The 13,869-nt window shown below is 43.6% G+C and overlaps 1 protein-coding gene across 2 annotated transcripts in view; it reads right to left on the bottom strand.

The window, feature by feature from the left end:
* LOC121277404 (protein WWC2-like) overlaps window positions 1–13,869 on the bottom strand; it is a 251,113-nt gene that overhangs the window by 62,065 nt on the left and 175,179 nt on the right. For both annotated transcript variants that reach the window (XM_041186832.1, XM_041186831.1), the window contains exons 8-9: window positions 4,686–4,759; window positions 610–852 (exon numbers count right to left, since the gene is read on the bottom strand). In XM_041186832.1, the coding sequence (XP_041042766.1) occupies window positions 610–852; window positions 4,686–4,759 (317 nt within the window). The remainder of the gene's footprint in view (window positions 1–609; window positions 853–4,685; window positions 4,760–13,869) is intronic.

The following is a 13,869-nucleotide window of genomic DNA, read 5'->3' on the forward strand; positions in this document are numbered from 1 at the left end:
GCCTCTGACCTGCTCTTGTAGCCACAGTAGTTATATGGCTAGTCCAGTTCAATTTCTGGTCAATGATAACCCCTAGGATGTTGCTAGTGTGTGGATTCAGTGAATGGCAATACCATTGAATGTCAAGGGGCGATGGTTAGATTCTCTCTTGTTGGAGATAGTCATTGCCTGGTCCTTGTGTGGCGCGAATGTTACTTGCCACTTGGCAGCCCAAACCTGGATATTGTCCTGGTCTCGCTGCATTTGGACATGGACATCTTCAGTATCTGAGGAGTTGCGAATGGTGCTGAACATTGTGCAATCATTAGCAAACATCCCTGTGGTACCCAGATTGAGACACAAAACTTCAGCTAGGGCCAAACTAGTGGTTTGGTATAGGTTTAGCATTACTTCCTGGCTTTTCCTGGCCTCTATTTATAAAGCTCAGAATCCCACTGGCTTTATGAACTACTTTGTTAACCTGACCTGCCACCATCAAAGATCTGTCCACCAACAGCCCTAGGTCTCTCTCTTTTCACATATTTCATCCCTGCCAAATATTTAACAAGAAGTCACCATGATCCCCTCACGCTGCCCTAAAGGCTCCCAGGATAATAACATGGCTCAGACCTCTCAGCCAGTGCTTCACTGGGTGCGTTTGGTGCAGAATGAAGCTCCTCTTCCAATCGCTTCCTTTCTGCCTCCAGCCGTGTCAGCTCATCCTGTGAGCATTTCCGTAGTGTCACAAACTGCAGTTCCTTCAGGAGTTCTTCCTTCTCATTAATCAGCATCAGCTTGTCTCGTTCAACATCAAGCATCCCTGGCCAGGCTTCGGAATCCAGCTTTGACAATTCGATTTTTATATTTGCTATTCTGAAACAAAGGGAATGTCATAACCACATTTCATTATCACAAGTTGTTGTCTATTTTACACTTAAAGAGCAGCAACGGATGCTTGTGACACTTAGGCACAAATCCAAGTGGTGCAGAAAGGTTTGAGAAAATGAAGTCTTAAGTGAGAATGTGTGTTTATGAATATTGGACAGAAATAGAAAAGATAGTTAGTAGGCTAATGAAAACTGAGGAAATAAAGCTTCTTACACAATGGGCATAAATACAGTAAAAGGGAGCACTTACATGTAAGTTTGAAATATTCGAATAATTTATTCTAAAATTTCTTAAAATACATCAGGAGATAACATGTACAATTACATTGACAGAAGCACAAAACAGTGGATTAGTAATCAATTCCATTATTCCCATTCACAATCAAAAGGGAGGAAGATTCTGCTGCTGATCATTTTTTAAAAATTCATCCATGGGATGTGGACTTCACGGGCTGGGCCTGCATTTATTGGCTATCCCTAACAGCCCTTGAGAAGGGGTTGGTGAGCCACCTTCTTGAACTGCTGCAGTCCATGTGGTGTAGGTACACCCACAGTGCTGTTAGGGAGGGAGTTCCAGGATATTGACCCAGTGACAGGAAGGAACAGCGACATATTTCCAAGTCAGGATGGTGAGTGACTTGGACGGAACTTCCAGGTGGTGGTGTTCCCATGTGTCTGCTGCCCTTGTCCTTCTAGATGGTAGTGGTTGTGGGCTTGGAAGGTGCTGTCTAAGGAGCATTTGTGAGTTCCTGCAGTGCACCTTGTAGATGGTACACACTGCCGCTACTGTGCATCAGTGGTGGAGAAGGTAACTATTTGTAAATGGGGTGCCAATCAAGAGGGCTGCTTTGTCCTGGATGGTATCAAGCTTTTTGAGTATTGTTGGAGCTGTGCTCATCCAGACAAGTGGACAGCATTCCAACACACTCCTGACTTGTGCCTTCTAGGTGGTGGACAGACTTTGGGGAGTCAGGAGTTGAATTACTTGCCACAGGGCTTCTAGCTCTGACCTGCTTTTGTAGCCACAGTATTTATATGGCTGGTCCAGTTCAGTTTCTGGTCAATGGTAACCCCCAGGATATTGATAGTGGGGGATTCAGTGATCATAATGGTCTTGAACGTCAATGAGCTATTTTTGGATTCTCTTTTTTTTTGGAGATGGTCATTGTCTGGCATAAAAGCAAAATACTGCAGATGCTGGAAATCGAAAATAAAAACAAAAATTGTTGGAAAAACTCAGCAGGTCTGAGCATCTGTGGAAAGAAAGACAAGAGTTAACATTTTGAGTCTGTATGACTCTTCTTCAGAACTAAAGAGGATTGCCTGGCATTTGCATGGCACAAGTGTTACTTACCACTTGTCAGCCAAGTCTGAATATTGCCCAGGTCTTGCTGCGTCTGGAAATGGACTGCTTCAGTACCTGAGGAGTCACGAGTGGTGCTGAATGTTATGCAATCATCAGTGAACACCCCCGCTTCCAACCTTATGGTGGAAGGAAGGTCAGTGATGGCCCACAGTACCTGATGGTTGCCCAGTCTTGAGTTGTTAGATCTGTTCAAAGTCTATCCCATTTAGCATGGCGGTAGTACCACACAACCCTATGGAGGGTGTCCTCAATGTGAAAATGGGACTTCATCTTCACAAGGACTGTGCGGTGGTCATTCCTACTGATACTGTCATCGAATGATGCATCTGCTGCAGGCAGATTGGTGAGGATGAGCTCAAGTATGGTTTTCCCTTTTGTTGGTTCCATCACCACCTGCCACAGATCTACTCTAGCAGCTATGTCCTTTAGGACTCAGCCAGCTCGGTCTGTAGTGGTGCCACTGAGCCACTCTTCGTGATGGATATTGAAGTCCCCCACCCAGAGTACATTCTGCACCCTTGCCACCCTCAATGCTTCCTCCAGGTGCTGTTCAACATGGAGGAGCACTGATTCATCAGCTGAGGTTGGGGGGGTGGGGTGGGAGGCTGGGCAGGTGGAAGCGGCGGGGGTCATACATGGTAACCAACAGGAGGTTTCCTTGTCCATTTTTAAGCTGTTGCTATGAGATTCATGGGGTCTGCAGTCATTGTTGGGAACTCCCAGGGCTACTCCCTCCCGACTGTATACTACAGTGCCACCATCAGGGATGGTGATGGTGTTGCCTGGACATTATCTGTTAGGTATGATTCCATGAGTATGGCTATGTCAGGCTGTTGCTTGACTAGTCTGTGAGACAGCTCTCCCAATTTTGGCAAAAGTCCTCAGATGTTGGTAAAGAGGACTTTGCAGGGGCGACAGGGCTGAGTTTTCCATTGTCATTTTCAGTGCCTAGGTCAATGCTAGGTGGTTGGTTTTGTTCCTTATCCAATATTCCGTAGCAGTTTGATACAACTGAATGTCTTTTGACAGCCATTTCAGGGGGCAGTTAAGAGTCCACCACATTGGTGTGTGTCTGGAGTCACATGAGGGCTAGGCCAGATAAGGACATCAGATTTCCTTCCCTAGAGGCATTAGCAAACCAATGGCCTTTAAATCAACAATGGTTTCATGGTTATCATCAGACTTTAATTTTTTATTGAATTCAAATTCCACCATCTACCTTAGTGGGATTCAAACCCAAGTCCCCAGAGCATTACTCTGGGTCTCTGGATTATTAGTCCAGCGACAATACCATTACACCATCACCTCCCCCATCAATTCTCAGCTTTATTAGAATAGGTGCCTAGAGGAAGTCCCCAAATTGCTGTGGAAGTGGAAGTCCCCAAATTGCTGTGCACATCATTGAAGCTAATCTGCATATTTAAAGAGGGCCCGACTGGTTTAGATAGGGTGTTCTTAACGAATGTAATTTAAAATTGCACTTAGCCAGATCGGGTTAGGAAAACAGTGGGTAAGCTCCCCCTATCCAATTTTAATCACCAAGCAGGAGTGGGGAGGAGGGGTGGATTCTTTAAATAAAATCCAATGGGAAATGGTTCCCAGAAATATTTCAATAGAAAGCATCAAATTGAAATAATTGACATTTTAGATAAGACAGAATTTAAAAGATAAAGTCCCTTGGTTTTTTATTACATATATATATAGTTTATATTGTATTTATATTGTATACTTTATTATCTTCACATTTAATTTTTCTGCAAGTGATGAGATTTTATTGCATAATACAATTATACTTGTACAGTGTCAGAACAAAAGCATTACATGTGCTACAGATATGATTTGACACTGAACAACCTGCCATAAATGTGAAATGCTTCATCTAAAATGTTCCAAGCTCGTTCTGCAGTTGATGTACTTACAAATTGACAGAAACATTGGATGTTATTTTAAGAGTATGCTATCCCCTCCTTCCCACTCACTTGGCGGTTAAAACAGAGCAGGAGGCTTACCCACTGCTTTCCTGAACCGATCTGGCTAACTGCAATTTTAAATTACAGGTGGCAAGAACACGCCATTAAAAAGCAGTCGAGTCCTTTTTTAAAATGTGCAGATTGTCTTCTAGGATCTGACAGTAATTTGGGGACTTCCGCTTATGCACCAGACATCCATTCTGATATAGTTGAGAAATGATGTTTCATTATCAGCAGCAGAATCTTCCTCTCCTTAAACTGTGCACAGGCAAATTAGTTACTAACCCACTGTTCTGTGATTCTGTCAATTTAATGTGCATGTTAACTTCACCTTGAGCTGACAGAATCCAATTCTACAAGAATGTGCAGATAGAAAATGGAACAAAAAAAACCCTCCTTTCCACACTGATCTTTCTGTAAGAGAACATGCAACAAAACATGTACAAAACTGTATAACTAATAAATCAATCAAGAAATAATTACCTCCTCTTTGCCTCTTCATACTGAAGACTCAGCCTGACCTTCTCAGCCAGATTGGCTCGGCTTCTTGGGCCAAACTAGAAAAGAAATCATTTAAGATAAAATTTGGTGACATACTCTTAAGACTCTTTCTATCTTTAACATCTCTTGATAGAACACTTTCATGCTCAAGCCATTAGAAGACATGAATGTAGCCTTATTTGAAAATTTTCAGTATAGAAGTTTTTGTTTCAATCAAATTCAGGGAAGTTATAAAAGATTGATAGGGTAGCTGGCTTGCAATACACGTTGAGTTTCAGCGAACAAGCAGAAACCCTGGAGAAGAGAACAACAGCTCACAGTGTTCCTTCAGGGTTTTCCACTGAACGTACATACGGACATACATATGAATTAGGAGCAGGAGTAGGCCACTCGGCCCCTCGAGCCTGCTCTGCCATTTAATAAGATCATGGCTGATCTGATTGTAACCTCAACTCCAAGTTCCCAGCTAACTCCTATAACCTTTCAATCCCTTGATCATCAAGAATACATCTACCTCTGCCTTAAAAATGTTCAAAGCCTCTGCTTCCACCATCTTTTGAGGAAGAGAGTTCCAAAGACTCAACCCTCTGAGAGAAGAAATTTCTCCTCACCTCTGTCCTAAATGAGCAACCCCTTATTTTGAAACTGTGACCCTGAGTTTTTGATTCTCCCACAAGAGGTAACATCCTCTCCACATCCGCCCTGTCAAGACCGCTCAGGATCTTATCTAGGATCTTGTCATGGCAACATATCGGAAGAACCGCTGTGGAAATTTCAAGCACTGATGTATTGTGTCTAATTTTGCGCAAAGCTTCTTTTCGATATATGCTGGGCAATATCAGGCAGCTCTGAAATTTCTCTCATTGTCAGTCTTTCCGAGCAAAGTCTGGTAAAAGCAAAATATGAACTCAATCGTTGATTTCAAAAGGAAATTGGATAGGCACTTGAGAAAAATAAATTTGCAGGCCAACAGGAGTAGGGACGGGGAAGGCACTTATTAGATTGCTCTAAAGAGAACCGATTATGGACTCAATGGGCTGAACTTGTGCTGTGCTGTTACGACCCTATGGGTCATATTTTTGTCAAGGAGATGGGTACCAGGAGTCAGAAATTTTCCTGACCCTGCAGTCCTGTCCCCATCCTAGAGAAGCCCACCCACCTAATTTCATGATGGAGAGGCAGGCATGGGTAGGAGATGGGCTCGCTGCTTAAGGAGGCAGGCCAGTGGCAGCAACAGAGGTCAGTGGAAGATGAGGCTGGCAGGTTAGAAGGCCAACATCCATTAACTGCGACATCGGGCCAGGTGCATTCATGATTGTCTGGCCCTCAAGACTTCACTAACACTCCCTCACTCCCGCCCACCCTCATGCCACCTCTATGCCCTTTCATTTTTCTCATGGCCCTTTGATGCCCTCTCATATACCCCCATACCTCTTCCACCTCCATCACCCTTTCATACCACTTTCATTACCTCTAAGTCCCCATGCATCCTCCATACCCGCTCTTCCAGTATTCACTAAGTACTGAACTAATGAGCCATTGGCAAGTCTGACAAGTCCTTGCACTGCTCCTAATACTGACAGAATAAGCAAAGAGGCTTTGAAAATCTCCTTTAAGAATAAAAACTGATCATCTTACAACATCGAAAGATGTTCAACCAACTGCAGCCATTCATAATCAATGACAAAAAGCTTGAATACGCTTCAAACCTCTTAATCTTGTGTAATAACTACACAGACATTGAAAAAAAAACACTTCAAAGAAAGATCGGGTCCTGAATTTTTCCCTTGTTGGGTGGGCTCAACAGGAGTGGTCGATGAGCCACCTGTGATTGGCTCTGCGTCGCTATTTCACGGGAGTGGGCCAATTCAGGCCCGCCCTGCGTGGATTGCGAGTGGCAGCTTCCTGTGCAGGCAGGGGTAAGGAGGGAGAGCAGGCCTGGTACGTAGTTCATGCATGCTTGCGGAAGAGCGCTTCAATCTCCCTGAGACATGGAGCTGCCTCAGGGAGATTGAAGTGCTTTTAAAAAAATAAATGAAGGCATTAAGAATTTAATGAAACAAGTCCCCTCATGTGACTGTGTCACATGAGATGGGACATGTTTTTATTTTCAAAGTAAAGATTTTATTTAATTTGTATTAGCTTTAGGAATCTTCATCCTGCTTGTGGATGAGGTTTCCTAAAAAATTTAAAGGCTACTTGGCCTTTTCGCCTGCTCGTCAACCGTTAGGTTGGATGGGCAGCGTAAACTACAAGCTAATTAGCTCATTAATGGCCTTAATAGGCCTTTCAATTATCGGCAGGCGCACAGCCGACTCCGGTGCATGCCCGCTGAATGAAATGTCACACGAGTGCACGATGATGTCGGAATGCACACCCAACGTCATCACGTGTTATGTTACGTTTGGACATGTCAGGCGTGCACCCGCATGCTGAAAGTAAAATTTTGGCCCAGGTTATTACAAGGTAATAAAGATGTCAATCAAACAAAGTTAGGACTCTTCTGCAAGTTATGTCAAAATTGCCTACAGGGCTCAGTCCATTGGCCATTTTTGGAGCTCAGCCAAGCATTCTTAATGAAGCCATCTGGCAACTATATCAACAGAAGCAGCCTGAAAGAGACATCATGCTTAACCAATTTGTTGAAGTTCTTTGAAGGAGTTACATATGCTGTGGATAACAGGGAACTGGTGGATTTACTGTACTTAGATTTCCGGAAAGCATTTGATAAGGTGCCATGTCGAAGGTTATTGCAGAAAATAAATGCTCATGGTGTAGTGGGTAAGATTTTGGCATGGATAAAAGATTGGCTAGCTAACAGGAAACAGAGAATGCATAAATGGGTGTTTTTCTGGTTGGCAGGATGTAATGAGTGGTGTGCCATAGGGATCAGTACCAAGGCCTCAACATTTTACAATTTATATAAATTACTTGGATGAAGGGATCAATTGTATGTTTGCTAAATTTGCTGAAAATACAAAGATAGGTAGGAAATTAAGTTGCGAAGAGGGCACAAGGAGGCTACAATGTGCCCTAGTGCATGAATCACAAAAGACTAATATGCACGTACAGCAAGAAATTAGATAACCTAATAGAATGTTATCCTTTAGTGCAAGGAGAATTGAATACAAGAGCAGGGAGGTTATGCTTCAGTTGTACAGGACACTGGTGGGGCCATATCTGGAATACTGTGTACCTATTGGTCTCCTTATTTAAGGAAGGATGTAAATGCATTAGAAGCAGTGCAGAGAAGGTTTATTAAACTAATACCTGCAATGGGTTGGTTGGCTTATGAGGAAAGGTTGGACAGGCTAGGCTTGTATCCACTGGATTTTAGAAAAGTAAGAGGTGACTATTTAAATCATTAAGAACCTGAGGGGTCTTGACAGGGTGGATATGGAGCAGACGTTTCCTCTTGTGGGAAAATCTAGAACTAGGGGTCAGTGTTTAAAAATAAGGGGTCACCCATTTAAGACAGAGATGAGGAGGACTTTTTTCCCTCAGAGGTTAGTGAGTCTTTGGAATGCCCTTTCTCAAGAGGCAGTGGAAGCAGAGCCTTTGAATATTTTTAAGGCAGAGTTAGATAGATTCTTGATAAGCAAGGGGGTGAAAGGTTATCAGGGTTAGGCAGGAGGTTACAATCAGATCAGCCATGATCTTCTTGAATAGCAGTGCAGGCTCGAGGGGATGAGCGACCTAGTCCTGCTCCTAATTTGTATGTTTGTTCTTATGTGCATATGAACAGATGGCCAGGCATCTGTTTTTTTTTCCAGATGACCTGATTATGAATGCTTGGCTGAGCTTCATGGATGGCTAATGGACTTAGCCATGCAGGCAATATTGACACTGATTTTGGGGAGTGCTAGCTTCATTTGATTAATATCTTTATTACCTTGTCATAACATTATCTTTCTTTGAAGAGTTTTTTTTAATGCTTGTGTAATTATTTACATAAGATTAAGAGGTGGGAAGCGGATTCAATCTTTTTGTTATTGATACTATGAATGACTATGGTTGACTGACAGCTTTATGAGAAGTTACAAGTTTTAAAAGTAATGTTGAATGGCTGTTTTTTTGGTACCCAACTCAGGACCTGGGTTCCCCCGTGGTTCATGACTCCTCTGAGGTGCTGTGAACCATGTCTCCTAAGAAAGGGGGTGTGTCTCCATCAGAATTGGGGGTGGGTTGAAATGCCCACCTGTGCAATAGAGCCAACAAGGGTGGGAATGCGACATGCAGGCTTAGTACCCACACCCTTACCCTGCGCTGGGAAAAATTACTGGAAACAGGAATGGCAACAGTAGTCCCGACTTTGGGCCCCACCTACCGTTTTTAAAGGCCTCCTGAATCAGCTTGAAGCCACAGCAATCCAGGCATATGATTAGTTTGAAGGTTTAATGCCAAACCATGCGAGTGTTGGGTGGCTAATTTCTTCCAGTAGGAGTAAGCCATTTAGTCCTTCGATCCCACTCCACAGACTCCTTTCGCTATTGAATCCCCATTTTCACACTGCTGGTTTTGTTAGCAGATGAGGAAGTCTCATTAGCAAATGTGAATACACGGGTTGCCAATGGGCGGGATTTTCCGCACCCGCCGGACACCGGGATTGTCCGGTCTCCCCTCAAGTCAATGGATTTCTGTCTGGGGCACCGCCTCACCCGTGGTGGGTCCCACCCACGACGGGGCCAAAGAATCCCAGCCAATGTCTTTTTAACTCACTGGACAGCATAGATCAAAGGCACAATGACAACAAGTCACTAGAGCAACTAGTTCACAATTATTTCTAACCAGTTAATATTCTAAAACCACATCACAAAACTCCCAGTGTTTTTGAATAAGTGGTGGCTTGCAACATCATTACACTTCCACCCCTCAGTGTCTCTTTTCATTTAGCTAAATAGATGCAAGAGAAAAGGTGATAAAGGCAACTGGGGTCAATCTGATCTGAAGCTGGTAAACATCACATGAACTGTGAGTCTTTGCAATGACTGGCCTTAAAACGATTAAAAATTCTACTTAATTAGCATTCCACTGAACAAAACATCAGATCATGCCTCAAATCTATTCCATAAGCTGTTTACTTTGAAGCTTGACCTGCACATGACTCGGATTTATCATCATATGTTTAAAATGCCATCAGCAAATACTCCAGTGGTCAGATAGCAAGTTCTAATTGTCGTGAGGGCACTAACATGACTTGAGGGAGCAAGTTGCTCAGAAATGCTTTCTGAAGAAGTTAATTTCATACATAATCGGATAACAAGTGAGGGAAAATTAGCTACTATCTACGGCAAACATGTACCGTGCCAAATGGATTGGATTGTTAGCAGAGTGTGCCTGTCACAAAAGATATATGCAAAACAAAAGTTCTCATATGGCTTATGCCAGAATAGGATTCCAGAGAGGGCAGCAGCCCTCGAGTGGCTATCTTTCATGTACAAACCTGGACACAGAGTTGGCAGGCTCTTCGACTGCGAGGCATTGCAGCCCAGCCTGATTCTGTTCTCTTGCAATGTACTGACTCTGCCACGTTTTCCAGGAGGGATCACAGAAAAGGTATCAGGAGCAGGATGACTGGCTGATTATTCCCTCCCCCAGCCTTAGGGTATTGAGGCCAGATCCAGCATCCCCAGATGCCTGAGATGAACTAACTCAGCACAGATAAATCTCAAGCTTTCCTGACTCATGTGGCTCAGTTCCCAGAATGCATTTCCAATTGAATCATTGTAGAATCACTGAATTTTACAGCACAGAAGGGGGCCATTCAGCTCACTGAGATTGTGCTGGCTTTTGAAAGACCCATCCACTTAGGCCCATTCCCCCGCCATTCTCTGACATCCAATCCTGGTTGAGCAGAAATTGCCTCCAATTAGATAGTGGGGAACTGAAGCCATTCCCTTTGACTCCTGTTCTAAACACTGTTCCCTAGTTACTGACTCCATCCCTCTCCCTGGCAACCGTCTAAAGCTAAACTAGGTTGTTCGCAATCTTGATGTCATATTTGAAGTTGAGATAATCTTCCAGCCACATATCTGTATCATCACTAAGACCACTGCTCGACTTTATTCACGCCTCAGCTCATCTACTACCGAAACCCTCATTCATGTCTTTGTTACTTCTGGACTTGACTATTCCAATGCATTCTCTGGCTGGCCTCTCACATTCTACCCTCCATAAACTTGAGCTTATCCAAAACTCTGCCAACCCTTACACCTAGTTGCATTCAACCATCTTCCCTGTGCTAGCTGACCTATATTGACTCCCAGTCAAACAATGCTTCAATTTTAAATTCGCATCCTCCTTTTCAAATTCCTCCATGGCTTCGCACTTCCCTATCTCTGTAATCTCCTCCAGCAAGCTCATCCAATTCCAGCCTCCAGAGCATTTACTACTTTAATCGCTCCACCACGGGTGGTTGTGTCTTCAGCTGCCTAAGTCCTAAGCGTCTAAATTCCTTCCCTAACTCTTTCCAAACCTCTGCCTCACTTTCCACCTCTAAGATTCTCCTTAAAACCTTCCTCTCTGACCGAGCTTTTAGCCTCTGAGTTATGTGGCTTACCGTCTAACTATGGTATATAATGTTCCTGTGAAGCATCTTAGGACATTTTATTTGTTAGAAGCACGATATAAATAAATGTTGTTGTTTTTCAAATACTTACCCATATCCATTTTAAAATGACCATGGATTCTGCTTGAGCCACCAATTCGGGAGTGTCATTTCATGTTCCATAAAAGTGTAAAAAAACTCTGTCCTAACCTTAAAATTCTTTGGTGACCGTAAATTTATGCCTTCTAGTTAAAGATTCACAGACCAGTAGAAATTGTTTTTTTCCAATTTATGTCATCAAAACCTCTCACCATTTTGAACAGATATACGCTAGGGGCTCAATTTTACAAGGTATTGCATGCCCCCCACCCATCCCCACCCCAGAAGAAACGTCAGTCCTGAACTAACTGACCTTAAACAAGGCTGCCCCACAGACACAAGGCACTCTGGATGGCCCCAAGAGGTGAGACTGGGACTTCCACTGCTCAGTAAGCAGAAGTCCCACCCTCGCGAGCTACCAGCAATCTGATTAGTCGGCAGCTCTAACAGTCCCAGCAGTGCCAGAACTGAGTAGTGGATACTGCTAGGACTGTATGTAGGCCCCAGGGTGAAAAGGACATGACCAATGGACCAAGGTAAGTCTGGAGTTCTTGATGGGGAGTGATCAGTAAGCATAAGGAGGGGAGTAAGGGGGGTGGGGGCGGGTTTTCCTGGCCAGGTAGGAAATTACATCTTAGTTCCCCCTGAAGGACATACCCAACTTCCTTCACACCTTTTAACCAGTAGGTTAAAAAAATTGGCCTTCTCACTCCTGCCTGCCCATGCCAAATGTATTATAGTGTGGGCAGCATAATACTCAGGTCAATTGGCTTGTAAAAAAGCTCAATTGCCCATTAACTATTTTTAAAAAACTGACAGCCTACTGCTTTATGGGGAATGGGTCATATGTTACATGTCCGCCTGCCAAGTGACGGTTGGGGGGAGGAGGTGATCGTAAAATCCAGCCCTGGATCTGTTCATAACTTTTATTCTAATGAAAAGAGACCCAATTTCTCTTGATTTTCCTCATAAGTAAAGACTCTCATCCTGGGGGTTGCCTGGTGAATTGCTTCTGAATCCTTTCCCTCTCTCCATGGCCTTAACATCTTTCCCAAGTCACGTCCTAACTTGACACAATTCCAGCTGCAGCCTAACCAACGAGTTGCATGGGCTTGGCATTACCTCTTTGCCTTACATTTCTTTTAAGTTGGCCTTAATGAAATAAACTGATTACAACTGATCTGTTCTCATGAATGTTAAGGACAACACTACATGCAATAGTAATGCTAAAACAAAAGAGCACAGCTCTGTAACTGTTGGCAAACCTCGAACAACAAGAAACCACGAGACTGTTAATATTAGCTGAGAACAGTCCTCTTCTACTCCACTAATCACCGTAATACAGTCAAGTCCTAATAAACATGTTACCAACTCTCCAAGAAATCTACTGCTTGGCTCAGGCTTTTTATAAACTCTAGATAAAAAGATTTTCATCTAGGTAAATCCGCATTCCACAGGCTGCTGAATTGTTAATTCAACAACTCAATCAGGGCACAAACACAAATTTGCTTGTATATTTACACACTGAAGTGAAATGCCTCTTAAAAGGGCAAGGGCTGACTCGATTGCTCTACAGGGAGTCAGAGCTGACTCTATTGCTCTACAGAGAGTCCCCAGATTTGCCTCGATGGGTCGAATGGCCTCTTGTGTGCTGCTGACTCAAAGCACATTACCTTTTTTTAAACAACACCCTTTCTGGAAGATTAGGTATGACAAGGGTGTGCTAAAATCAACTGAATGGCCAATCAGCAAGCATCAGCGAAAAGCGGGTAATGCTGAACTCATGCAAATCATTGGTTAGGCTACAGTTGGAATTGTGTCAAGTTAGGACAAGGCTTGGGGAAGATGTTAATGCCATGGAGAGGCAATCCCACCACAAGAGTCTTTAGCTGTGAGGAAAGGTGAGAGAAACGGGGTCTCCTTTCATTAAAATAAAGGTAATGATTAGGTCTAGGGCTGGATTTTATGCCCCCCCTCCCCACCCCCTTGCCTGGCATGTTTTTGGCAGGGAAGGGGGGAAGGCACATAAAATATGGCGGGTGGCTAGGCCACTGCCTTCCCATCCACCCCCTCCCCCCAGACCAGGTCCCCATCAAAGGTAGTTGTTCAACTTGCTGAACTTAATTAGCTCAGACAATGTACATCCAGCTTTGTATGGTTCATGTAAGAAATGGAGGGAGAACTCAAATGACACAAGGAGAGATTCACAGATCAATACCTGCAACTCATGAGCATTGTGCGGTTACAACTATAGGGAGACATTTTGAGACTTTTCCAACAACAACTTGTGCTTTGACTCAGTAAAAATACGCTAAGGTGCTTCACAGCCATGTTATCAGACAGAATTTGACTCCTAGGCAAGTGGAGAGGAATTAGGGCAAGTGACTAAATATGGTTTAAGTGGTAGGTTTGAAGCAGCAACTGGAACAAGGGTGAGGTTGAGAACAGGGAAAGAGTTACGGAGGGAATTCCGGGGTTTAGGGCGTTGGCAGCTGAAGGCATGGCCACTAATGGTTGACC

The sequence above is a fragment of the Carcharodon carcharias genome, chromosome 4 (genome assembly GCF_017639515.1).
Source record: "Carcharodon carcharias isolate sCarCar2 chromosome 4, sCarCar2.pri, whole genome shotgun sequence".
Taxonomy (NCBI): Eukaryota; Metazoa; Chordata; class Chondrichthyes; order Lamniformes; family Lamnidae; genus Carcharodon; species Carcharodon carcharias.